The sequence below is a fragment of the Dysidea avara genome, chromosome 3 (genome assembly GCF_963678975.1).
Source record: "Dysidea avara chromosome 3, odDysAvar1.4, whole genome shotgun sequence".
Lineage (NCBI taxonomy): Eukaryota > Metazoa > Porifera > Demospongiae > Dictyoceratida > Dysideidae > Dysidea > Dysidea avara.
This window is the reverse complement of record NC_089274.1, coordinates 44,458,123-44,484,327: the sequence shown is the minus strand read 5'-3', so window position 1 is coordinate 44,484,327 and position 26,205 is coordinate 44,458,123. Positions and strand designations below refer to the sequence as shown.

Here is a 26,205-nt window from a genome sequence, read left to right as displayed (position 1 = left end):
ATGCTTGTATCAGAACTATATTTGGTACTTCAGATAACACGTTGATATAATAATCAAGAGTGTGTAGGTTGCACTGAGGTCACCAGAGTAGAAAAGGTGCAAAATGTTCGATAATTGATTAACAGAAATTAATGGGCGTTCGATAATAGGTATCAGTGTTCGATAATTCATATTTTATGGAATGCAGAAATACACTCATAACACGGACACTAATCGGATACTATTGCTCAAACTTACATGAGGTATTCTATGAGAAAGGCGCTACCTCCTGGTGAAAATTCGAGGTTGATACTATTTTCCTGGAGATATTTATGAAGTAAAGTATAAACCTTGTTCGATAATTGGTCACTTACGCTACCACTGCTTATTTAGCATGTTGTCATCCATGGTATGCTACTGTTGCCACTGCTTGTCTTATATCTGGCCACTGCCACATTGCTTGTTATTTATTCTGTTTTATTGTAATTTTAAACCATACAGCTATATTAATTCCACCTTGGAGACAATTTTTCCCATCTGTATGAGTTTGTATACTACCTTTCCTGATATAAACATGCATCTTGATGCTTGGGGGGGCTATCATGACATGCTTATTGTGGCCTACATATAGCCTCTGCTGTAGAGTTTAGAAGGATGGATACGCTTTAAAATTTTTCATTACCCAACCATCACTAAACCATCACTAAACCAAAACTCCTATTTCTACTTTGGTCCTCCTCGAATTATACAACTACACCAAGAGCGTCAACCATGGCAGATGAGGCCATAGGCAGATCTGAGGGGAGGCCATGGGATACCCACCAACCCCCTCTTGGACTTAACATGACTATATCGACACCAAATGGGAACATTTGCACTGCATTAAAGTACAGACAGCCAATGGGCAGATAGGAAACAAGTTAAATAGTTATAAACTATACACTGTGAAGCAATTGAGGCAAATAAGTTTGATTTTTTGTGCAAAGGTCAACATACTCTAATAGAAATTATACATAGATACACTTTAACAAACACTGGGAGTGCTAACATTACATGAAGTACATATGTGACCGGATCTGCAAAAACCCGACACAATCGCGCAAGCCTAAATTTACAGTATAGTACTTGCGTATTATTGTACTGGCGTATTATTGAAAAAATTCTGTAAATTTTTTGAACGCCTCTTTCTTAGTGAAGGAAGGGACTAACAATAAAACCCTGGATATCATCTTATTCGCCTGCTCAAGAGGAGTTGGAAAATCTTTGTTTTGTTGCAGTAGACCCAATTAGGATACAGAAGTTATGAGCGTTTGTTCATGTCACGTCAAAGCGATTGTACGCGATCGATTTTTCTTCACGGATTCCACCTTTGTATATAGTGAAGAAGGGTGAGTAAAAGAACAACTTACCCAGTAATTGATCCCCCTGTTCATGGCGAACACGATGGTGAAAATAGTAGCTCCGTACCTCCATTCGTTGGTAAGTTACAACTGATTTTGTAGGTGCCTGTAATTTATTTTCCCTATACTTACTGTACAAATCGATTTTTCTGTTGTTGCTACTTTGTAGGGCTGTAACTTTGAAAGCTATTGGCATATGAGGCTGAAACTTTGCCAGAGGGTACACTTGGCTAAGTAGATTATAAATATTTAATAAACAGGAATTTGAAAAATGCGCGATTGTGTCGGGTTTTCGCTGATCCAGTCACATATAGCAAACGCAGTTAATATTGCGGAGCACAGTTAGTGCAAGTCCCTAAAATGCAAGAACTATTAGAGCTCTAGCATGCACAGCACCATGTGCTCAACACCTTGGCAGTGATTCATACTTGTTGGAAGAAACTAAGCTATCCCTACCCACTAAAAAGTTTACAGCATGCAAGTAGCATATTCACATAGCAGTTATTGTGTGCTAATATAGATATATAGTATTCCCCTGCACATACTTCTGTAGCACTAGAGTAGACTGTAGTGATGTACTTATATATTTGCTGTACTTGCATCCAGTTGTTCCGAGCCATTGTACACAAAATATAAGTTTCCTATTCTAACAAATATATGCACTTTTGTGCCCTGTACTGAGAATGCTCTCCAGTCTGAATTGCTATTGAAGGATGCTCTACAGATCAAATTGCTATCAGGAGATACTCCCTCATCCAGACTGCCATTGGGAGACACTCTCCCATCTAGATTGCTATTGAGAGATGCTCTTTCATACTGATCATTATCAAAACCAGATATAAAAGCTATATATACCATAATTTGCTTTATTTTCGTGCAAAAAAAAATCATGATAACAATTTTGTGTAAAAATATTTTCGTATGATTGAATGCTTCATGAGTGAATTTCAATTGTGGATAAAATAGAACAAAGACAAGACATTGCTGAGACAAAATGGACATGAGCATGCAATTGTTGGTACTCATTGAACACAGAAAACCAAAACATGAGCTCATAATCAAGTGCACTAAAGTGCTTACTTCCTAGCTATGAATAAACTAAAGTAGTAAATATGTTTACAGCGCTAATGGCCAAATTAATTAAATGCCACACCCAGTGCTACATACACACAGTGAAACCTCTATTAACAAACTCCCCCGAATTAAGGACACAATCCATAATAAGGACAAAATTTTTGGTCCCAACAGGATGTCTGATTGATACATTTTTAACCTCTATAGTACAGCAAAATATGCTGACCAGAAATTCAGAGTCCCAAAATGTTCGTAATAGAAAGGTCCCATTGTACAGCACCAGGTGTTTACAAAACAACAACATAAAGACAAAAATGCAAGCTCATTTAAGTACACTAAAGTACTTATAGTATAGAGCGACTAAGTGAAAAAATTATTCACTTTTTGATAAAAGCACCAAACTTGGTACAACATTTGTTTAATTTATACTATTTCATATTAGATACGGTGCCATTAAAATTACCAATCATGTCATGCTCATAGAACCTGAAAAGTAAAATCAGCAGAAAATGTATTGGGAAGCCATAAAGGTACTCTCAGCTGGCTCAATATTTAGTAAACTGAAACTTTGCATCTGAATAGACAAGAAAAGGATGGTCATATCCAAAAGCTGGACAAGGGAGGTGTCCATCCAGGTCATTAGCTACAGCATGGAGGGTCATGGTGTATGAAGCCATATATGTACATCACATTATTTCTATTCGATCATACCTGTACTTTTAACACTGAAATACTGGCTGCATTAGAAGTGTTTAAAAACAGGTTATTTTACCACATTTTGAAAGATTTTCTGATTACACTTGTAAATTTGAGATACATTCAAGCTATTTAAGCAAAAACGAAGATTTTGGATACACTTGTATGGTTTTCTGAGTACCTAGAATTGGGATTATAACCTAGTTTAACAGTTTCAAAACATGCCTTAAGGCAATGATTTTGACGTGGCACCATATCTCAAATGATTTGGTATACCTTACTCAACTTCCACAGAAAAATTTGGTGCTTTTATCATAAAGTTAACGATTTCATCAGAATTTGTTGCTTAGCCGCTCTACTATTACTTTACTAGCCATGAATAAACTAAAGTAGTGAATATGTGTACAACTCTAATGGCCAAATCAATTGCATTGTAATCAGCCCAGTGTTGCTGTATGTTTGGCCTCTTATCATATTTAAGACCCTTTGACAAATATACGTGAAGTTTTAAATTTGGTTGGAAAAACAAAGTGTTTAATTTAAAACTCTTATATCACATACTATTAAGAGTTCATAATATTATATTATGAACTCTTGGCCTCTTGGCATGCATACTTAACAATTAAACATAATACATACGTACCACTCTGTACTTGCTGTTCATGTGATATTGGTAGTGGCTGTAAAAAATCAAGTAAAATTTATAATTATATGAAAATGAGTAGCTTATAAAATAATAGCTACTGGCAATAACTTTACTACACATATCACTCCATATGTTTTCTATATACTATAAATGACAAATTTGCCTAACACAATTCAATAAAACAAATTTTGTATGCAAACATTGTACAAAAGAATTCCCAACACTTTTAACACAATATATAGCCATAATTTTGTCTTCTATATATATTCATGAATTATTTCCTTTAAATATACTGTACCTATTAACTTTCAACTAAGCACCAATGATGGTGCTACACAAATACACAGTGGTTTCATACTTTGGTTTTTATTGTTGTACAATGAATTCTTATGCAAAAGTTGTACAAAATACTTAATCAAAAAACTACCTAGCTACCATAGAGTCCGGTTGTTAAGCACATGCACTTATAATTTTCCGAGAAAACTTTTGTAAAAAATAATACTATCTGTTAGGCGCACATGCCTATTAAATAATTATGGTGTGTTTAACACTGAATTACTAGTGTAGTTAGTAGTTCGTTCCGGTCACCACACCAGTGTATAAGGATATTTGACTCCATTTCTGGGTGAAATCCTTCGTGATGATCTAGAATATTGCAATCCAGAAAGACTGATTTGCTGTATACATAGTGAAGGGAGACCTCAAGAGAGATGCAAGTGCTCGAGAAGACATTCCTTTTCCAGTTATTCCAGCTTTTCTTCCTGTGTGTAGCTTTGTCACGTGTTGAGCCTAGCTCGCATTTGCTCATGTGTGCTTATCAGCCATGGTTAAGCACAAGAAATGTGTATGCACTTAACAAATAATATGCACTTAATAGATACATGCACTTAACAACCCAACTCTATGGCATATTATACAGTATATACTGTATAGTAGTGATCATGAAGATCGTACTTTCCTGCTTCTCTACTTGGTAGGTACAATTAAGCGCAAATCTGCCTTTTATACAGACCAAAATGCTTCTGACAAGTTACTGCATAATTTTAAAATGTTTATAAACTAATTTCTACTAACTGATTTTAATTAGCCAGCTAACTGGTAGCATAACTTGATTTTTTCCTATATACAATATTGCTTAGGCTAGAAACATGCTTTTTGTATACCATAGCTACATTAACTTGAGAGTGCTAAAATAACTGAAAAGGCCATACCTTTGAAGTTGAGTGTACAAAATTACACAAGAAATTTAACACCTTTGTAAACTATTATGAATTCTCTACTATTCTAACAAAACAATCATTTTCAGCATTCGGTTAACCAAAAGTGAAATGCTACTGTGCTTCTGACTACAATACTATTAATTTAATATTGTTCTGGCATAGTTGGATAGTTTTTAATACCTGTAGACTTGTAGCTATCATGAAGACAGTCATTTATTAAAAAATTGACAGCTTGTGTTAACATTCTAACAGTAAAATAAATTTTGTACAGTGCAAATCATACGAAAATAATTTTCCATGAATGCAGGAGCTTACTTTGGTGCTTATAAGCTCCTGATGAAGGTTTTCATATGAATATTCTATTACATAAAAATAGAGTATCGAGTGAACCTATCATCATGTGCAAGTAAAACTATGCTTGTAATAAAGCCAATGCTAATATGTAGGTAAAGAAATCAAAACAGAGATAGCTGAAAAAAAGAGACAAGAGTCAAACAAGTATGCATGCTATCTATTCTAGAACTACAATGGAGCATGTCACACACTTTTAAGTCTAACACTAGAAATTGTCATACACAGATCTCTATTGGGACTCAATGGATAAGGTAATACTCCGTCTGATGGTGATATGTATATCATTGGATAAGTAGAAAAGCATATATGTGTACTGAGATGAGTGAGATCACTGCCATAACACAATCCCATGTTGCTTGCTAGTTAATTGATAAAAACAACAGCTGTCTTTGCCACGTCTAAGTATGGTATTACAGAAGCATTTGCAAACCTTTTAGGCAGAAAACTTTGCACAAAAAAATTGGTTTTATAATGTAATTATGCTATGTAGTACTTACTCAAAGATAACATGTAAGATGTAACTTGGCATATACATACCTGCAGCTTTAGTCCATCAGTGAACTGTGGTGGAAAAAGCCAAACAAGGTGATCATAATCCAAGGAATTTCTTTTAAAACAGTTATTACATTTTGTTTCTAAAGAGCACGGAAAGCGGAAATCTATACAAACAATGTCAGAGCAATCAGGATTTTTACAAGGAAATCCAAACTTGAAATTCCAGTCTATCCTCATCTGTGAGCAAATGTTCTTCAGTTTCAAATCAAAAGTTTTGCAAATGTCAAAATGGTTTGTTTTCAGCGTTTTATCCTCTTTTACATACATTTTCAATCCAATATATTTAATTTTATCAAATAGTACAACCTGTTGATTGCTTGCAATTTGAAATATGATCAAATCTTTATAAGAATTATTTTCATTGACAAGCCAGTCCTCTTGTGCCAAGTTAACAACTAAGCAGCAGAACACACCTCGAGGAACATACGTATTCTCAAACTGTACAAACAAAGTGGAGCCAATTTGTTCGCCACATAACTGTGATAAAGAGAAACTTGCTGGTGAGGGTTTCAAAAGTGCAGGCATGAAGTACTCATTACTATTTGGCAAACATGCCATTATGTTGTGATGCACAAAAATGTTGAGAAGATCTTCTAGCTTTAAAGGACCATCATGATAAATGTGTTCTTTATATATGGTATCCAAATCCTGAATGCTGAATTTACCTTTCTTCGTGTTTTCTTCAATATCATAACTATTTGGCCTATATTTCTGAACTATTAAATCCGTTAGACGATCAAACAGCCACTGAGGATAACAAAATACAACATCCACAGCTGCTTTATAATAAAACAAAATTCCAAGTTCATGAAAGAACTGCAATGCCTTTGGGGTATCATCTTCACTCATATTGCAGCTCCTAGCTATGTGCAGATACTCACTTCGCCCAATGTAACTTTTTTGAGTTTCCTGAATTTCAAGCTGGAATAAATGCCATTCTACTTGAATTTCACTGTAATCTATTTCATCTTTAGACATTTCTTCGATCGCAGTACGTATTTCTTGAGCAATTTTGTCCCTTTCAGTTGAAGCATCAGTATTGGAAATGGGATGTATTATTAGACTATTTTGTCCCCTTTGACGTCTCTTTACCATACAAGTATCTTTTGAAAGAACATCTTCATAAAATTTCTTGTCTAAACATTTTAAGGTTTTCTGTTTTTCAACACATTTATCCAAATGAGTGCCAACTACTAATAAGTTATGAGAGGAAGTAGCACTGGCATTAGAAACTTTCCTTTTAGTTAAAGACTGAATGTTGGCTACAGCAGTTTGAAGCAGTGTAGTGCAATCAAACTGATCCTGACCTTGTGATGAGTGACATTCACCATCTATATAAAACCCATCTACAGTGCATGACCCCAATCCCTTTTCCATATCAAACACCATGATATTTCCTGTGGGAAGTGTAGATAAGGCTGGCATTACATCAAAAAATTCTAAGTGTCCCCCACTGTCATAGCAAATTAGTATGGTTTCAACATATTTATCTGATATTGAAGTTGTGTCTTGCACTATGGTTCTTTCTACACTCATCAGTGTGTCATCATGGTCAGTGAAAAAGGTGTTCCATTTACAATGATTCTCAAATTGCGTTTTTATAACACCACGTAGTCGCGCTATTTCCTCTTTTCGACTAAACAAATGCCAGGAGGATTGTTTGGTGGTTGCAATTTTGACCTGCACTTGCACAACTTTCAAGACACCAGTGCTGTTTCTAACATCACTAGGATTTTCACCAACTAAAACTTGAAATAGTGATGATTTTCCTACTCCAGGAGGACCAAATATCAGCAATTTGTACAGTTGCAGCTTTTCTTTTCCAAACCCTTGTTTTTTGCACTGTAAATAGCGTTCAGTAGAAAACTCTACAAAAACAAATATACGCAGTGAATACAAAAGCATTAGACATGCAGCAATGTGTAACTAATCACTTTGTCATGAAACTAAGTCTACTTGGGACTGACCAAAAGTGTCCTGATTATCAAGTGTCCTGATTAACTTTGTCCTGATTGACAGGTTCCATTGTGAAATCTTGGAAGTACACAAAAAAATTGGAATTTTCAACTAGAGTAGGGACCATAGCACATCAATAAAAAGTACTGAAACAAGTTGGAGTAGTGCACGATATTAAATCACAGTAAAACAATAAGTTATAGTTATATCCCGGTACGAGGGTGATATCATTGTTATTACATGAGTCCGAGGCGGAGCCGAGGACGAGTGTAATAACAATGATATCATCCGAGTATACGGGATATAACTGTTTTATATCCCAGTGCGCGGGAGTGCGCAGAAGTTTACGGATAGTAAATTAAGTTCCGGTTTGAGTTCCTGTCACTGTGCTCAAGATTTTGTCCGAATTGTGTGGAGATTCTACTTCGTAGCCACAAGAGAGGCCTTACATACTGCCTACAAAACTGTAGCAAAGGGCGGTGTTATGAAGCAGCGGTTCCAGGTACGATTCGCCTTCGTCAGAAATTGGTATAGTGGTGTGGCGTGGTGTGCAAGAGAAAAATAAAGACCAACAAGTGGCTACCATAGTCCAAGATAGAACGATGAAGCTAGAGGAAGTTAGTTCTTCACCATAGTGACCGTTGGGAGTGATTGCTGGAGCGAAAATCGTCACGTACTATTCTTGACATTTGTTAAACTATGTAGTGTTATTGTGTAAAGGATTAACAGTTTTCTTGTAAGATTTAGCTAGTTTTAAGTGCTGTATTGGTGTGTTTTGTATCAATATTTCCTTATTTGGCTCTTTGTTCCATCGGTAAACAATGCCATTTGCGGTTATTATGATGTCACGAAATAGACTGAGTGGCTCCGCAACAGGGTGATAAGTTAGTTATCACTGGGTGATAACTAATATATCGTACAGTAGCAGCGCCGCTCTGTCTAGCTGTATGGTAGTTATAACCCAGTGCGGCGCTTTGATACTCCCACGCACTGGGGTTTAAGAAGTGTTATATCCCTACTGTGCTCAAGTTACCATAACATTTATTAGAGTATCTTGATCTCACTGCTTATCTTGAGAGAGCAATAGAGTATAAGAGGTATGGTTGTCGTGTGTTGTTTTCTATAGCAAAATTGCAACTAGATAATTAAGGGATGTGGTCACTCAACTTTGCTCAGTAAGGGCATGGTAGCATGTTCTAATATTTAAGGGCGTGGTCATGCCATGTAATCATTTAGAAGTGCAGTTACATGTATTTACTTCCTCTTAGTGTTCAGTAATACTACAATACTGCAATCATATTAAACTACTAAACACAAATACCGTTGCATTATAGTGGTATATACCATTAAACCAAGTCCTACACTGTTATAACATCTCAAACAGCACTTGTATCTTTTCACATTATGCAAGATGTGGATCATATTAATATTAAATTGTACCACCCCAAACTAACTGAAAGCATTCAACATATCAAAGCAGCATTCAAAATAATGTAATGTAAAATGAAATTACACTGTAGTGTGCAGTGGAAAATGAAGTTGAAGTATTGTTGCTATGAACAAGACAGCTGACTCACTACCTCCCAATATAAATATTACTGTGTGATTTTGAGTCTACAACTTGTAGTCTACTATGACCAGCTAGAAAATGTACAAACATAATAATTATTACTGTACCATGTCAGAGTGCTGAAATCAATGTGCTACATATACGTATTGCAAAGTTTGTAATACTGTAATCATACTGCAATACTAGAACAGTACTATTTTAAAATTGTTAGTACCACTCAATACTACTTCCTCTTATAGTAGCTTAAGCACTTTAATAGTTTTGCAGCATCTAAATCTACATGTATATGCGCTCTTCTAAGGAAAGTGTTGTTATAGAAAATCATTGCCTCAATATGGTTTCCTTGCATAGGCCATGTAATTGAAGATAAAAGGAAAGACAAAGGGCTCTTGCTGGAACCAGAAAAGACACATGCCACATGGGAGTTTTATTGTGGTGTAAAATGGTGGCCCTGCAATGCTTGGTTTATCCTCTACCTTGTAACTGTAGTAAGGAAGGCAGGCTGGCAGACTATATAAAATGGGTTTTGGCAATCTTTTGCTTTAAAATCAATACTCAGTTTTCTGTAGATGTCTAGTCTGTCTTCTTGTTTTTGACACTGGATTTGATGTTAGATGCACTGGCAGTATAGATGGCTTTTGTCGCATGTCATATCTATGACGGTTTGTAATGGAAATATTTCAGTGTGTGCCATTCATTTTGGGGAGAACCCTATATTTATTTATTATTACTATGTTAGTACTACAATACTGCTTGATACTGTGGTTATTCTTATCTCCTTTGGAAGTTTGGAATTTTAAAGAAAAAGCTCATGTAAAACTACATCCCCTCAAATGCAATATACGGTACTGCCCAAGTGCAACATCGCACTCACTCACTCACACGCACAATTTTGATCAAGATTGCTAATTAAGGGGCATGGAAACAGTTTCGCCTGCAAGACAGTGTGGAAGCTGTTTCATTCATGAGAATCGCAAGTGAAACATTGCCATGCCCCTTAATTAGCGATTTCTTTAATCTTGAGCAAAATTGTGTGTGCGAGCGAGTGCGACATTGTGCTTGGGCTACCGTACATGTAGGACAGTGGACATAAATATGTATTTTGCACCAAAGTTATTATATGTGACCAGATTTTACAAAGGCTGTGTCTAGAGTCACGGCAATCACGTGAATAAAAAAAAACTTAGACAAAAAACCTAAGAAAACGAATTTTTTTTTTGGCTAAAGCGAGGCTCGAACCACACTCTAGCCCAACGCTCTACCACTGTATCACTGCGGTTCCAGCTACCCTACTCCCTTAGTTTGTACCTTACATATGTCATTCACGAAGAAGCCTATATAAATAACACCAGTAAAGAAGAAACTAAACCTGAACTCTAACCCTAACTCTAAAGTACAAGATGCATCCCCTAAAGTTGAATGCTTGGGGAATACTACTAGGCGCATCCCCTAAAGTTGAATGCTCGGGGCATACTAGATTCGTGCTAACCCTAGCTCGCCTCAAACTCAACAAAAACTTACCTTCATACAACTAGTATGTGAATTCTGGGTGACTGCGCCGTGACTTTAGCAGCAAAATGTCCAGTCACGGTGCTGTGACTCTAGGCACAGCGTTTTACAAAACCGATCCAAATCGTACATCAGGCAAAATCAAACTAACACCACCAGTGGATAGCTACACTATCGTACTATATACTAGTTTTAACCCTCAGTACTACTCAAACTACTTGAGGCTGGTTTTAACAGACATCTTTTCTGGGTGATGTGGAGAGCTCGAATGGCAGTTTCTGGCCTTGTGAAGGACCTGGCTTGGCAAGAATCAGGGGTTTACTGGTGGACAGCCTGATAATGTTGGCCAGACATTTTGTCTGTTGATTCTGCTACATATCAGCCACTAAGGAGCCAGCACAGCCCTGAAATCTTGTGTCTGGACTCCAATCGTGGTCTGCCTCCATTTTGAAGTCTATCTCTCACTCTCCCCGCTACCCCTCTCCACCCCTTTGTGAGCACTCGTGATACTACTTCGCTCATCCAACTGCTCACATTTTCTATCTTATTTTGTGGGAAACTCTACAAGCAGCTACAAGTGCTGGAAGTGGCCTGAAAGGAAATAGATTGATGCATCTTTTGTGTAATTTTCATACGCATGCTCAAGGGTTTATAGAGGGGGTTTCAGGAAACCCCTTTGACAGAAAACAATTTATAAAATAACCTGCCTCAGTAAGTGTGCAATTATTAATACTAGCTAACTAGAGAGTACAAATACAATATACTACCTTTCAGAATCAGTCTCACTTTGAGTCTCACTATCACTCACAGCAGTAATACCAGTAATTTGTGCTTTAATTAGAGTATTGTTATAATCGATTGTGGGTTTTTAAGTTTACTATGGAAATGCCTTCTAACAAGTGACAGGTGACGACAGATGGCTTTTTTCAAACAAAGAGAAGGTGCATATATTATAGTAATGTATTATTTGTCTTAATGATTATTGCTGAGTAGTTTAGTGCTAACTATTTAATATTACACAATTGTTTTAACTGTGTAGCTGTCCATATTCTTACTGAGGGAAACCCTATTATAAAAATCCTGGATACGACCCTAATGCTTGCTATCCTTGGCAAGTTATGCTGACTTGTATTCTTTAAAACCGCTTATCTCGAAACTTCTAATGTACGATTTGGATCGTTTTTCCAAAATCCAGTCACATATACGATGTGTGCAGCTTGATCAAGTTTGTATGGAAACCGCGGTAACAGTGAGTCTGGATCCAGATGCTGTAATACTAAGAAGCTTAAAAGTTTACTAGAATTAATGTTTTAGTTGCAAAAGGAACCATTAAAATCCCCATGCATCAAGTTGTAATCAAACTGAAAATACCCACCATATAGTTATTCATTCAGAATGGTTTTTGAAAGTGCCATCATGGTTCACCACATAAAAGTATAAAATATGACAGAATCTTTGGTACAATGGTGAGATTACAGTGCACAAATAATGAAGAAGTTTGATTTCAGCTCACACACCGGTATTTCAGCTTTATAGAATCAGCAGAGTACTTAGTTGACTGTTCTATTAAAGTATTTAGCTTTTGGTAGCTTTAATTGAGGTGCCGAAACATTCCCTCCCTCTAAAATTTTCATATGTACTACAAAGGAAGCTAGTAAAAGCTACAGGTGCTTTTGCGTTTTAAGTACAGACAATGAAAAGGTAGAAAGAGTACTCTTTTCCAAGAAGCGGTCAAAACTATATTTTTGGAATGACTAGTTCTCAGCTTATTCCTTGATGGTTTACATGAAAGGCATAACAAAAATGTTTTTAAATGAGGTGCGTGCCTGGTTTACTGAAATTGATTTCCAAAAAGTGTACATGCAAGCATGCATGTATTAAGCATATTTGTTTGTCCCACATGAGCAAAACCTTGCTCGCTAAAAACAGCCTTTATGTGAGAAATAAAGGCCATAATATAATATACAGCCTGTATTAAATTTGCAGTTAATACAAAGAGGTTTGAAATATGTTTGAAACGATTGTATAAAGACAGCGGTGAAGGCCTTTCCCAATGGGCTATACAGGTGTCAAACAACTGAAAAACAACACGACTGGCCTTTTAGGCTACCAGGCATAATGAATTTGAAAGGAGGCATGCCTGTAGATATGCAAATGAACATTAATAGCAGCTTTGAGGCTTTGTCTGGAGAATTTGTGTAAGAAAATGCTATAGACAAACTACAAAACAGTTGAGAAGATACTTCTGTGCATTATTAGTGTTAGGTCACTAAATTAATTTCAACAATGCTATGTCTGACCATGCAGCACTTCGACACAGTATGTGTTGGTTCACCAGTAATAAATTATGTTACAAAGAAGTAAAAAAGAAATGTAAGGAGAAATTTTATAATTGAGTAGGCATCATAGAAATAAAAACAACAATGAAACAAGGGAGGTTATCTACACCTGCAGATGTATGAGCGGAAATTTATTTTCTCCTTTGGCCATGGCTATACCCTGTATATGACTGAAGTAGGAAATAAATGTCCACTACTTATGAAAGCAAATATTATGAGAAATTAGTCTTTTGTAGAATTGAATTATGTATATATATATTATATACATATACATACATTTTGAGGATAAATTGTAGCTAACATATTGCATTGAGGTGCATGCTTCCTCACACAATTGATATATACTCAAGAAATCAAAAAGTATTAAATATTATTAAAGGAACTTTTGAGCTAACATGATTATTCAACTATAGATTACTACTATTAATTGCATTTAATAAAACATTAATTTTGATACCTGCATTGCTTGTTAGAAAATCTTCATCATCTGTAGCAAAAAAAAAAATTAGCATGTGTAAATGCAACCTGAAACCTCTTCTAAAAAACTGCATGGATGTACTAGAAGTATAAACCACACAGCAATAAACTATTATCTGCATACAAATTGTATTTACTCCACAGCTATATTATCACAAATATGGCAGTATTTTACAGTAAGGATAACAAAAGGTTTGCTTTATTTCTGCCAGAAACATATTGACCAGAAACAAAACCTCATGCTACGTACCTTTACAGTGCCTTGGTAATATTGGCTGGGTAAAATTCAGTCCAAACACACTTTCACAATGAATATTGATCCAATGATAACACATTTGCCAATATCAAGACACACGGTAGTGTGTTGTGTGGCCCAAGAAGCTGGCATACCACACTGTGAGCAAATTTACAGGAAGAAAATGCATTTTCACGCATTTGCAGCTCCAAGCTGCTCTTACAAAATGAGACACTTTGTTTGTGTAGAAATGCCCTCCATCTTCAGTTCGTGTAGAGAGCTATAGTTACAACTGTTCTTTGTGTTGTATTTAGCTTATAGTAGAGCAGTATAGTGCAAAAATGCATAATTTTTGATACAATTCTGAAACTTTCAACACAGATTGTACTTCTTATGACATCTATTTTTTGATATAGTGCCACCACATATTTGACCTTTAGTGATATTTACATTCATCTTTGAATTGACAATTCATCCTTTTTGCCTTTTTCTTCCTGAGGCATTATTTTACATGGTTAAAACATGGTTTCAAATTAATGGCCTTGTTTAAAGTAACAATGTGGTTTTTATTTGAAGTCATTAGATGATTTTGTTTCACAGTTATGACCATTTATATTAGCTATGAAATTATATAAGATTACTTGCTCATTGGTAATTTATACCCAAGGGTAAATAAATTTCTAGAATTTGATAATTAATCAGTAAGTAATCATTGTCCCTGGAACTTTGGCTGCAGGTGGAAGAAGTCAGTAAACGAATGTGTGATGATGAAGTTTAAGACCTTAAACCAAGTTAATGTGGGTAGGGCTGCAATTAAACAGTGATCCATCAGTTGAGTGAGTCGGTGTTGCTATATCACGTGTACACATGTGTGTGCTTAGTTATAGTTATATCCCATTACGAGGGTGATATCATCCGAGTATATGGGATATAACTATTTTATATCCCAGTGTGCGGGAGTGTGCAGAAGTTTACGGATAGTAAATTAAGTTCCGGTTTGAGTTCCTGTCACTGTGTTCAAGATTTCGTCCGAATTGTGTGGAGATTCTACTTCGTAGCTACAAGAGAGACCTTGCATACTGTCTACAAACTGTAGTGAAGGGCGATGTTACGAAGCAGCGGTTCCAGGTACAATTCGCCTTCATCAGAAGTTGGTATGGTGGTGTCGCATGGTGTGTAAGAGGAAAAAAGATCAACAAGTAGCTATCGTAGTCCGAGATAGAATGATGAAGCTAGAGGAAGTTAGTTCTTCATCATAGTGACTGTTGGGAGTGATTGCTGGAGCGAAAATCGTCACAGACTGTTCTTGACATTTGTTAAACTATCGTATTGGTAACTTGTAGTGTTACTGTGTAAAGGATTAACAGTTTTTTTTGTAAGATTTAGCTGGTTTAAGTACTGTATTGGTGTGTTTTGTATCAATATTTCCTTATTTAGCTTTTTGTTCCATTGGTAAACAATAGAGGGATTGCACGCGTGATGCGTTATGACTTATTTACGCGCATATTACGTATACGCTTGACAACCGTTGTTATCCCGCCATTTGTGAGGTTAGTAGTTACTCCTACTTGCTCACTCTTGTACTGAGAGACAGCAATGGTGTTTGTTTGTTGCGTAGTGGACTGTCGTGGTATACGTGTAAAGAGTAGTGGAGTCTCGTTTTATAAAATACCTACGATAATTACCAGTCAAGGAGCCAAGACTTTAGAAATAACTACTCGTCGTCGAAATGCATGGCTAGCGAAGATAAACAGGAAGAAGTGGTCACCCTCAGACAATACACGAATATGTTCAAGGCACTTTTTTTCAGGTAATGTATAGTGTATAGTTATTGTAGTTAGGCTCAGTGAACTGCGTATAGCTCAGTACGTGACGGGTCATATATCCCCGGCAAGCATTCCAGTCTATACTGAGCTAAAGCTATTTCGACATCGTGTTTCAGGACTCAAAATTTTGATGTAGCTCAAATATGTAAATCACACTACTTAGCTGGTACATTTTTAGAGTAACAATCATTAGTTTATGACAGTCTATACATAATATCTATGGTTATGGGCATACGGTAACTGCGACAGTCTATACACTATCTATGGTTATGGGCATACGGTAACTGCTCTATTAGAATATTTGATTGAATGCTCTATTAGAGTATCTTGATTTTAGTATAAATTTTTTTTTTTTTTGGGGGGGGGGGGGAGGTAGCTAAGCTGCTCTTCAGTCTATAGTGCTTTCTTTAAAGGAAAACCTGCTGTCAACTATGAAATGAACCATCCTGATTGGGTGCCTAGTCTCTGTATGGGATATAAGACGTGTGATGCTGAGCACAATGGATCGATACAACAGGCTACAGAAGCGACAGCAGAAAAAAAGGCAGCAGCAGCAGTTGGATTGTCAGTCTGATACAAAGAAAAGAAAGCAGACCACTTCAAATGAAAGTGAGCTTACTAGTTTTCTTTAATGGTGTAGCTAGCTGTACTATATATACTTAGGCAATGAAAATATTCCTGTGCAGACATCACATAGACGATTACCATCTGAGATACCCACAGTGCCATTTGAGATACACACAGTGCCATCTAAGATACACACAGTGCCATCTGAAATTCACACAGCACCATCTGAGATACACACAGTGCCATCTGAGATACATGCAGTGCTATCTAAGATGCTAGTAGTGCCATCTGAGATGCAAGTAGTGCCAGATGCAAGTAGCGCAAGAACAACCACCTGCACATGAACAGCCAGTATGCATAAAGGTGGTAGATGCTGAATGTTAGACTGATATATCAGGCATAGATTTAGATTGGATTGAAGATGGTAATGTTACCATCATCAAAACTGGTAGTCAAACCGACTTGTGTGAAGATGATGTCACTAAGTAAGAGCAAAAATCAAAGGACTTCAGTTGGAAATACTTAATCTTAATGACAAGATTTCACAACTACAAGAACAGCTTGATATGCGGACACTAACTGAGGAAATGCTGAAGAAGAATAACCAGTTGTTGAAGTTTTATACAGGTATGTCTTTTACATGCATTGTGTTATTGTCAGTGTTGGGAGTAACGCATTACATAATATTATTACTTTTGTGGTAACTAAGTAATATAACAAAATACGCTATAAAAACGGGTAATATAACTCAAGTTACTTTACTTACAAATGTAACGCGTTACCTAAGTGATATAGTTACTGTAACGAGTCTAATATTACATAATATTATTACTACAAGTAACGAAGTTACTAATCTCGTTAGTTATCCTCTCAGTAACGCCTAGCCACAACGAAGTAACGAAGCCTACTGAATGAAGCTTATTCACCAGCTTCTTACTTAAAACCAAGATTTGCACATTTTCCAACAACGCAATCATGTCACGTGATAAAGTGGTAGTTTCACACGTGACAGCTTAAGGCTGTGGACACAAAGTAATATAATATGTAATATCTTTATTTTATGAGTAATATGTAACTGTAACTAAATAGTTCAGTTGCAAGTAATATGTAATATGTAACTAGTTACTTTTACAAAGTAACTTGCCCAACACTGGTTATTGTGTGATTACAGCTGTTTGCTATATTCATAGGAATACATGAATGGTGTGTTTTTGAAGGCCTGTTCAAGCTAGCTTGCTTCCAGGTACATGAATAGTGGAACAAAAATCTCTAAATTCTCAGCTTTTGTGATGTTTTTCATGAGAATTTATTTGATGAAGATATAGGGTTTAGATTTGGATGCCATGCTTCAACAGTGTCTAGATACTTTCACAAAGTCCTGGATGTGCTGGTAATGTGTACAGCAAACTGCATAAAGTGGCCCGACAGAGATGTATTGAGGTTGACAATGCCTGCTTCCTTCAGAAAGTTTTTCAAAAAGTGTGCTGTAATAATGAGGTTTTCATTGAGCGACCATCTGATTTGTTGGCCAGGGCTCAGGTTTGGAGCAACTATAAACACCATTCAACTGCAAAATTTCTTATTGGCATAACTCCCCAAGGCACTATTTCATATGTGTCAAATTGTTATGGTGGAAGAATATCTGACAAAGAAATTGTTGAGCAATCAAACCTTATTAGTTTTCTTCTTCCAGGTTGGCCTCTATTTAGTTTTAAAGTATTTATGTATGTTCACATAGGTGATGTAATATTGGCCGATCGAGGTTTTACCTGTGATGATTATGCTAGAATGGTGATGGCAGAAGTAAAGACTCCACCTTTCACAAAGGGTAAAAGCCAGCTTGAAAAGCTTGAAGTTGACTGGAGTAGAGAGCTGTCTTTAGTAAGAATTCATGTTGAAAGGGTTATCGGGGTGTTGAAACAGAAATATACCATTCTACAAGGTGTATTACCCATCAGCCTCATATCAGGAGGTGATGGAAATCTGTAAACTTTAGACAAGATTGTACAAGTGAGCTGTGCTCTGGTAAACTTGTGTCCTTCTGTTGTGCCACAAGACTGACATGTTTAATGAATATTATTATTGTTGTGTGTACTTTATTATGTACTCTTGGTACTATGATATATATATATATATAAAGCAATAAGTACAAGTATACTATAGTTATTCTTCTTTACTTTTCTTTCTGGTTTTCATCTTTGCACACCCTGGACAGTACCATTTTCCTTTCGGTTTTCCTCGAATTCTGAGACATTCACAGTGAAACCATTGAATTGGACAAGCTACATTATCACACAGAATCATCCGTCCAAAACTTGGTTGGACACAATAACACCAATCTTTTTCATAATCCTCCTCATCATCATCACCTCCACTGCTACCAACAGGCTTTGTATTTGTTACACAATCAACGATGCCATCATCACCAGCAATTGGTTGTCTGGTGTACCACTTTCCTACAATCTCAGGCAAAATACCGTATGTGAAAAAATGTTTAATGGTTTCGGAGTATATTTCCAAAAACTGGGTTTCTCTGGGGATCCGTTCAAAGGTCATTCCATTCTTTGTCCATACAACAAAGTCAGCATAGGGCATTTGACAAACATTAAGCTGAGTCTGCACTTGATAGAAGTATGCATGATCATGTTTCAATGTCCATTTACCATCCTTCAACACCATGAAGATATTCTCTTTGTCGTTGTCTGGCAGTCCATCTTTCATACAAAATGGACACTTGACCTCTAGCACACCTTTTCCATGACAGTCACAGCAGACAATTCTGTCTGGCGATGCTCCTATGTATGGATCATCCAAATGCAAGAAAAGGCCAGCATATTCAATTCTGAATCCTTGATGATGTAATTCAGCATGATGTTTATAAGCCTTTACTGCACCTTGCTCATATACGCAACCCCATCTGTGCAACAGATGCAGCATTAGCTATGCATGCACGGTATATAGAATATGAAATAATCACCTTGTAGCTTCAGTGGAAAACTTAAATGCTTCTGGGTAGCATATTCTACAAATTAGGCTCTGAGACGGCATAGCATGGTTTGTTTGAACAACAGACTTCATCAGAGAAGCAGTGATTCTACCAGCTTTAAAGGTATACCATACTTTATTCAAAGACTGTCCTCTGGAACTACGCTCTAGTTCATCAATTTCATCTTTTGTGGCCTATATAAAACACAGTAAAAACTTCTCATGACAAATATAACTGCATTATTGTAAGTATGTATGTACCTTGATAGTTTGAAACACTGCCTCACATTCATGCAGTAGAGAGAGGTAGTTCAAATGTAAAGCTTCTGGTGAGTATAAAATGGATAGGGGTTGAGGCAGCTTGGAATTATATGCCTTCGGAACAAATTTATTAGCAAATGGCATAGTTATCTTGAAGAGTCCAGGTTTATGGACAGAACCACTGATGTAGTCTAAGAATGATTTGAATTCATCTTCAGGAAGGGACTTTCTTGGCTTGACAGGCAATAATGACTTTCCATGAGCATCTGTGTTACTAATTGGATTACTAAATTTGATCTCACAAATTTTAGCTGGGGTAACCTAAACAATTTTAAAATGTTATGACCAGCATATACCAAGATATTCTGGCACCATACATTTCTAGCTGGTGGTAGCCACTTGCAGTTCTGTGATGTAACTGAGTCAATACCAGCTTTCTCCCTACTCTCTACAGCAGCAATCACACAAGATATCAATGCTGCAATGTGACTACATGCCTCACCAAGCCTACAATATAAGGTGTGCAATATGGCTGCATTATATATAAATATAGCAAACTGCATCTTACCCAGCCATGCATGTACAGTGGCAAGCCAATATTTTCTCTTCCTTCTCTATCACTGCCCAAGGTAATAATGGTGTGGCTGCCATCTTCTGTGAATGCTTAATCTACATGGGGAAAAATCCGTTCAGTGATTTTTTTACTGACTTTATAGCTACTTAGCTAACTATACCAAAAAAATAAGCATGTATAGCTTTGTGCACTGCATATAAAGTTATACCTTTCCTTTGATGATGAACCTCTCATCTGGTATTGAAATATGATGTAACAACATATCATGGACCCAGCCAGCTTTTACGAATCCGGCAGAATCTTGCATTCCTTTCCAAGCCTATATTAAGTTTATGGAGAAAGCGGCGCCCGGCCAATAGCTAATGCATAACTGTACACAATAGCTCAAACACTGCTTACTTTTACAGTTTCTGCTGTGTAAGGACTCGGAGTAGTGACCATATACAATACTAAATCAGTCCATTGTACATGTGGTAAGTTGCTTGGCTCCCGAGTCCACCCTCCTGGTGCAATAACGTACGGGTCTACAGTCAACCCGGACTTTAAAACTTTTCTCTCGTATCTCTCTCTAGCTTCTAACGATAGCTTCGTTACATACTCTGAACTCTTAGCCAAACACGGAGCAGTTAGCTGGGCCATTAGACATTAGCTACCAACCTCACAAATGGCGGGATAACAACCGTTGTCAAGCGTATACGTAATACGCGTGTGTATACGTCATAACGCATCACGCGTGCAATCTCTCTATACCATTCGCGGTTATTAAGATGTCACAACGAGACTGAGTGGCTCCGCAACAGGGTGATAAGTTAGTTATCACTGGGTGATAACTAATATATCGTACAGTAGCAGTGCCGCTCTGTCTAGCTGTATGGTAGTTATAACCCAGCACGGTGCTTTGATACTCCCACACACTGGGATTAAATTGGAATTATGCATGTGATAAATAGCACCACATGTAATAGTAGTGGAGTGGAGTTAAAACAGCTCGTAATCTGGAATGGGAACTCGTAATCTGGAATGAGAAAGAGAGGCCTTTCACTGTCGTGCCAGACAGAAGTAGAGCCTGCTAGTGTCAGCCCTGGGAGAACTGTGCGCGACAAGTTTAAGCGCATCATCGTGAAATTGAACTAGAGAGGTGCTGCTAGAGGCTGTCTGAGGAAGTGGCACGCCAGCCAGCAAAGGACCAGTCTGGGAATGTGCCTACGTATGTTGAGTCCGGTGAGTCCATTACAAGTAGCTATTTCTGTTTATGTTAGTGTAAATGTATGCCCATGCAAGTGCTGATGAGACAATGATTGGTACATTGCTAGGCCTCTATAACACTGTGCAAATAAAGTTGTGACCGAGGTTGTCGCGAACAAGCGAGATACATAACTACCAGTGCACGTATCTTGAGGGCGAATAACTCAAGTAAATAACTCAGCGTGGTAACTCAGTGGTTTTTAATCTGATTCCTTATAAACCATTGAAAGATCGTTCCACTAAAATAATTAATATATCTCTCTACTTATGATTCCATTAACTAGTTTACCTGGTAGGCATGGCAAGCAATATTTTTTTATTAACAAAACTCAATTAAAAAATCAATATCCTCCAATCAACTACTTAACTATTGTCATGTGTTAGGCTAAGTGTAACTTGAATAATACCAGCATGGCAGCCAAGTTTGTCACTTTCTTCTCGTAGAAAACGATACAAACTTCTTTATACCACATGACTTTTCATTGGAGCAGTTCAAAGGGTTCTTTGTATGACACGATATTCACTATCTACATTGTTCAAGTAGTCTATTATCAACTCAAAGTATTGGCGGTTTGATTTTATTGGTCAGTTTGGTGGCAGCACGGTCTGTGGGATTTTTTGGCAACAAACAATTTCTTTTCCTTTGGAGCACAGGACAAGCAGAGCAGCAACTGCACCGTGAGTTGGCAATGACCAGTACTAGGTAAAGTATACTGCATACCTGCATGTGGAGTATGGTTATAATTGAAGCTTGTTAGCCATTCCATCTATATGCTGAAATTCAGCCAAATGATGTGATTTTTGCAAACAACTAATAAATCAGTGAAGCAGTTTCCAACAGCAAGGATATGAAACTTATAAACGCCTAACAATACGGCTATCTTGCCTAGTAAATGCATAGAACAATCCAATGCATGAAATAGGCACTCACATGATTGAAATTCAAATTGCTGAAATACCCATCAAATCACTTTCATTTCTGAAAAGGAACCTTACAGTGTGCTCCTTTTGTAAATATTTGTGTTAAACTGTTCACTCAGGCATGGTCTGGGACTTTGCAGGTGTGTCTTATACTGTGATGGCATCATAGAGAGGCTGAATCTAAAGCATTTATTGTCATTTGATTTCAAGAGATTTAGGTCTGGCATTGGAATAGATTATGGTCTGCGATTTGATCACGTCAGTGCCTATTTCATGCAATGGATTACTCTATGTGTTTTTGGGCAAGATAGTCATATTTTTAGGTATTTGTAAGCTTCATATCCTTGCTGTTGGAGACTGCTTCATTGATTTATCAACCATTCTGGTATTTGTTTGTAAAAATCTCCTTGTTTTGACAAAATTTCAGCATATAGATGGCTTAGCCAGATGGTAAACAAGCTTCAATTATAAATGTAGTTTAAAATACCTTTAAACAAAGTTAAGGTTAAAGATGACGGCGGCCCCAAATAATCATCCATAGATGCGAGACAATATAGGAATAACAGTGCTTTAATAAGAGTACTAACACATGCGTAGTAGCACGTGGCGTCAACCATTTGACAAGTGGCTGTCAAGTGTTACCCTCCTCTCCCATCCCTGTATTTGTACTTCACCCCATTTTCACAGCCGCAGGATTAAAATAGGGTCATTCCATGTCAAATCAACAAGGAATTTAGGGTCACCTCTCGGATTTTGATGAAACTTGGTGTGTTTGTAGTACCTATGGTGCTTATCACTCATGCAAATTTTTAGCTCCATAGTTTCTGATTTATGACCACAAATATTTTGAATATTTCATGAAAATTTGGTCCATCTCTTGTTACAAAATCAACTGCAACTTTGTACTGTGTAAATATTTTTAAACACACTTTTCAGTGATGGAAGACTATTGATTGACCTTTCCAGTGATCCCTAAATTATGGGATATCTACTTAATTATGGTTCAAAAGTACTTCATTGAAAACTTTAATCCCTTATATTTTGAAAAATGCTGCTTGACATTTTTTGAATTCTTTTGTGAATAATGATTGGGTCATAGTCTATGTTTGATAAAATTTTTATGGTGGGACCACAATGGGCTCAAGAGATATAATGAATTATGTTGTGGTATGTAGTGGAATTTGCAGTCTATTATTGCTGTATTGGAGTGTACACCTCCAATAACCACTTACAACAAGGCCATGCCAAGTTTGTCTTACAGAGTGAAGGTGTCTAGGTGCATTGCAACCTGTATTAATGACCACCTGTATTGAAAGACCATCTATAAGCTGTAGCTAATTTATACTTTAATTGGATATTAATGTATAGCACCAAAGCATCAACCCTTTCTAGCAAATCCAAAAATGGTCCTTATTAGACAGGTTGACTATAAATGAGATTATCATGCGTCCATAAACACATTAATGTTGTACCATCTCTTCAGTTATACCTTATTTATTAAGTAAAATCTTGTCGTAGTGCACTCACATACATATCCCCACTCTACACTATTCAAGTTATGTACATGGCTGCATAGGTACAATAGACCTCCTCAAAAAGGATACCTGGGCACCTTAATAGCCTCATGATCTTACTTTATAATTGTACGTACATTTTGGGCCCAAGACAAGTCTGTGGTTTCTCAAAAATGAACACTTCATCAATGGTCCAGGGAATAGAAGAGTTACACTATATACGGTAGATGCATTACTTGTACCAAGAGTTTTTATATTGTTAACACTTGCTTGCACCTCAATATGTGATTTATAGTACTGTAATTACTAAAACGGTTTTTCAAAGTATTTTGGGTTGACGCTTTGAAGATCAGTACAGGCAAATGTTAAGTATGTGGTCAGCATGTCCTATGTGAGTATGTGCATGAGTTTATGACTTGATCTTCAAAGTGGTCATGAATGTAAAGTAATGTAGTAATTAATTTCACATATTGAGGTACAATTAATGCATGTATGGTAAAACCCCTCCATTGCTAGGACCATAATAAAGTGCTCATATTACAGAAGCCACAGACGTATCTTGGTCTAAATGTATGTGCACCACTAGAGTGGGAGTACAGTGTATAAACAGGTGTCCTGGTTATCAAGATATCCAGGTATCCCTTCTGAGGAGTTCTGTTGTATGTATCTATGTAGCCACATACGCAACTTAAATATGGCTAAGTCTACTACAGTGGTATTCAACTTAATAAAGAAGGTATTTGTGAAGAGATAGTACATTTACATGATGTTCATGGACACATGGTGGTCAGATCAGTAATTTATAGTCAACCTGTCTAATAAGGACCATTTTTGGATTTGCTAGAAAGGGTTGATGCTTTGGTGCTATACATTAATGAAGTATAACTTAACTGCAGCACATAGATGGCCTTTCAATACAGGTGGTCATTAATACAGATTGCAATGCACCTAGACACCTTCACTCTGTAAGACAAACTTGGCATGGCCTTGTTGCGAGTGGTTATTGGAGGTGTACACTCCAATACAGCAATAATAGATGGCAAATTCCACTGCATACCACAACATAATTCATTATATCTCTTGAGCCCATTGTGGTCCCACCACAAAAATTTTATCGAACATAGACTATGACCCAATCATTATTCACAAAAGAATTCGAAAAATGTCAAGCAGCATTTTTCAAAATATAAGGGATTAAAGTTTTCAATGAAGTACTTTTGAACCATAATTAAGTAGATATCCCATAATTTAGGGATCACTGGAAAGGTCAATCAACAGTCTTCAATCACTGAAAATTGTGTTTACAAATATTTACACAGTGCAAGGTTGCAATTGATTTTGTAACAAGAGATGGACCAAATTTTCATGAAATATTCAAAATATTTGTGGTCATAAATCAGAAACTATGGAATGTATGGAGCTAAAAATTAGCATGAGTGATAAGCACCATAGGTAGTACAAACACACCAAGTTTCGTCAAAATCCGAGAGGTGACCCTAAATTCCTTGTTGATTTGACACGGAATGACCCAATAGCAACATATGCTCATAATGATACATATCAATGGCAAAATAATGTGGTTGACACACATACAGGGGCATGGCACACATTGTTGGCACACATAATTTATACATAACTTTACACAATCCACCGCTTCAGTGGCAGCACAAATATTGCAAGCATATTATTGCCAATACAACTATGTATTACTAGCCAATACTGCATGCTGTGGCAATGTTATTGTGTTGACATGATATTGTCTAATTTGATGTACTCATTGGCTCACTGCAGGTGAACCTATATCTCTGCTCTTCTAAGTGGGGGTACAGACAGGCACCTATCATGGGCCATTGCCAGCTCTTCTAAAACACGGGAATGCCTGGCATGTGGCTCTGTCACGGGTCAATGCCAGCTCTCCCACAGCTCTGCTTTGTCAGTGCCGATACAATTATTAGTCAATACTGCAGATTGTATAACTGCTTTTGTTGTTACATGTTACTGTCACACTCTGATGTACTCGTTAGCTCACTGCAGGTGACCAAGTGCCAACTGGCAATGCTATCATGGGCCACTGTCAACTCCTCTACAAGCATGGGAGCGCCTGGCATGTGACTCCCTCATGGGTCAATGTCACCTCCACCAACAGGAGTGTTGATACAAGCATGGGAGCGCCTGGTGTGTGACCCTCGTCATGGGTCAATGTCAGCTCCCCCAACAGGAGTGTTGACTCGCAGCTAAGCCACAGCTGGATAGTGTCAGCTCCATGTTGCAAGGAGTGTAACACACTGCTTCCCAGTAGGTG

At 37.1% G+C, this 26,205-nt stretch overlaps 1 protein-coding gene and 1 pseudogene across 1 annotated transcript in view; one reads left to right on the top strand and one right to left on the bottom strand.

Moving 5' to 3' along the window:
- Positions 1-20,886, bottom strand: part of LOC136251181 (uncharacterized) — a 60,187-nt gene extending 39,301 nt beyond the window's left edge. The window contains exons 1-10 of the mRNA XM_066043572.1: positions 20,623-20,886; positions 20,432-20,542; positions 20,218-20,318; positions 20,027-20,156; positions 19,650-19,970; positions 19,381-19,583; positions 18,581-19,320; positions 13,756-13,785; positions 5,907-7,792; positions 3,793-3,829 (exon numbers count right to left, since the gene is read on the bottom strand). Coding sequence (XP_065899644.1) covers positions 3,793-3,829; positions 5,907-7,792; positions 13,756-13,785; positions 18,581-19,320; positions 19,381-19,583; positions 19,650-19,970; positions 20,027-20,156; positions 20,218-20,318; positions 20,432-20,542; positions 20,623-20,862 — 3,799 coding nt within the window. The 5' untranslated portion in view covers positions 20,863-20,886. The remainder of the gene's footprint in view (positions 1-3,792; positions 3,830-5,906; positions 7,793-13,755; positions 13,786-18,580; positions 19,321-19,380; positions 19,584-19,649; positions 19,971-20,026; positions 20,157-20,217; positions 20,319-20,431; positions 20,543-20,622) is intronic.
- Positions 16,325-18,526, top strand: LOC136251620 (uncharacterized; annotated as a pseudogene).
- Positions 20,887-26,205: the final 5,319 nt, after the last annotated feature.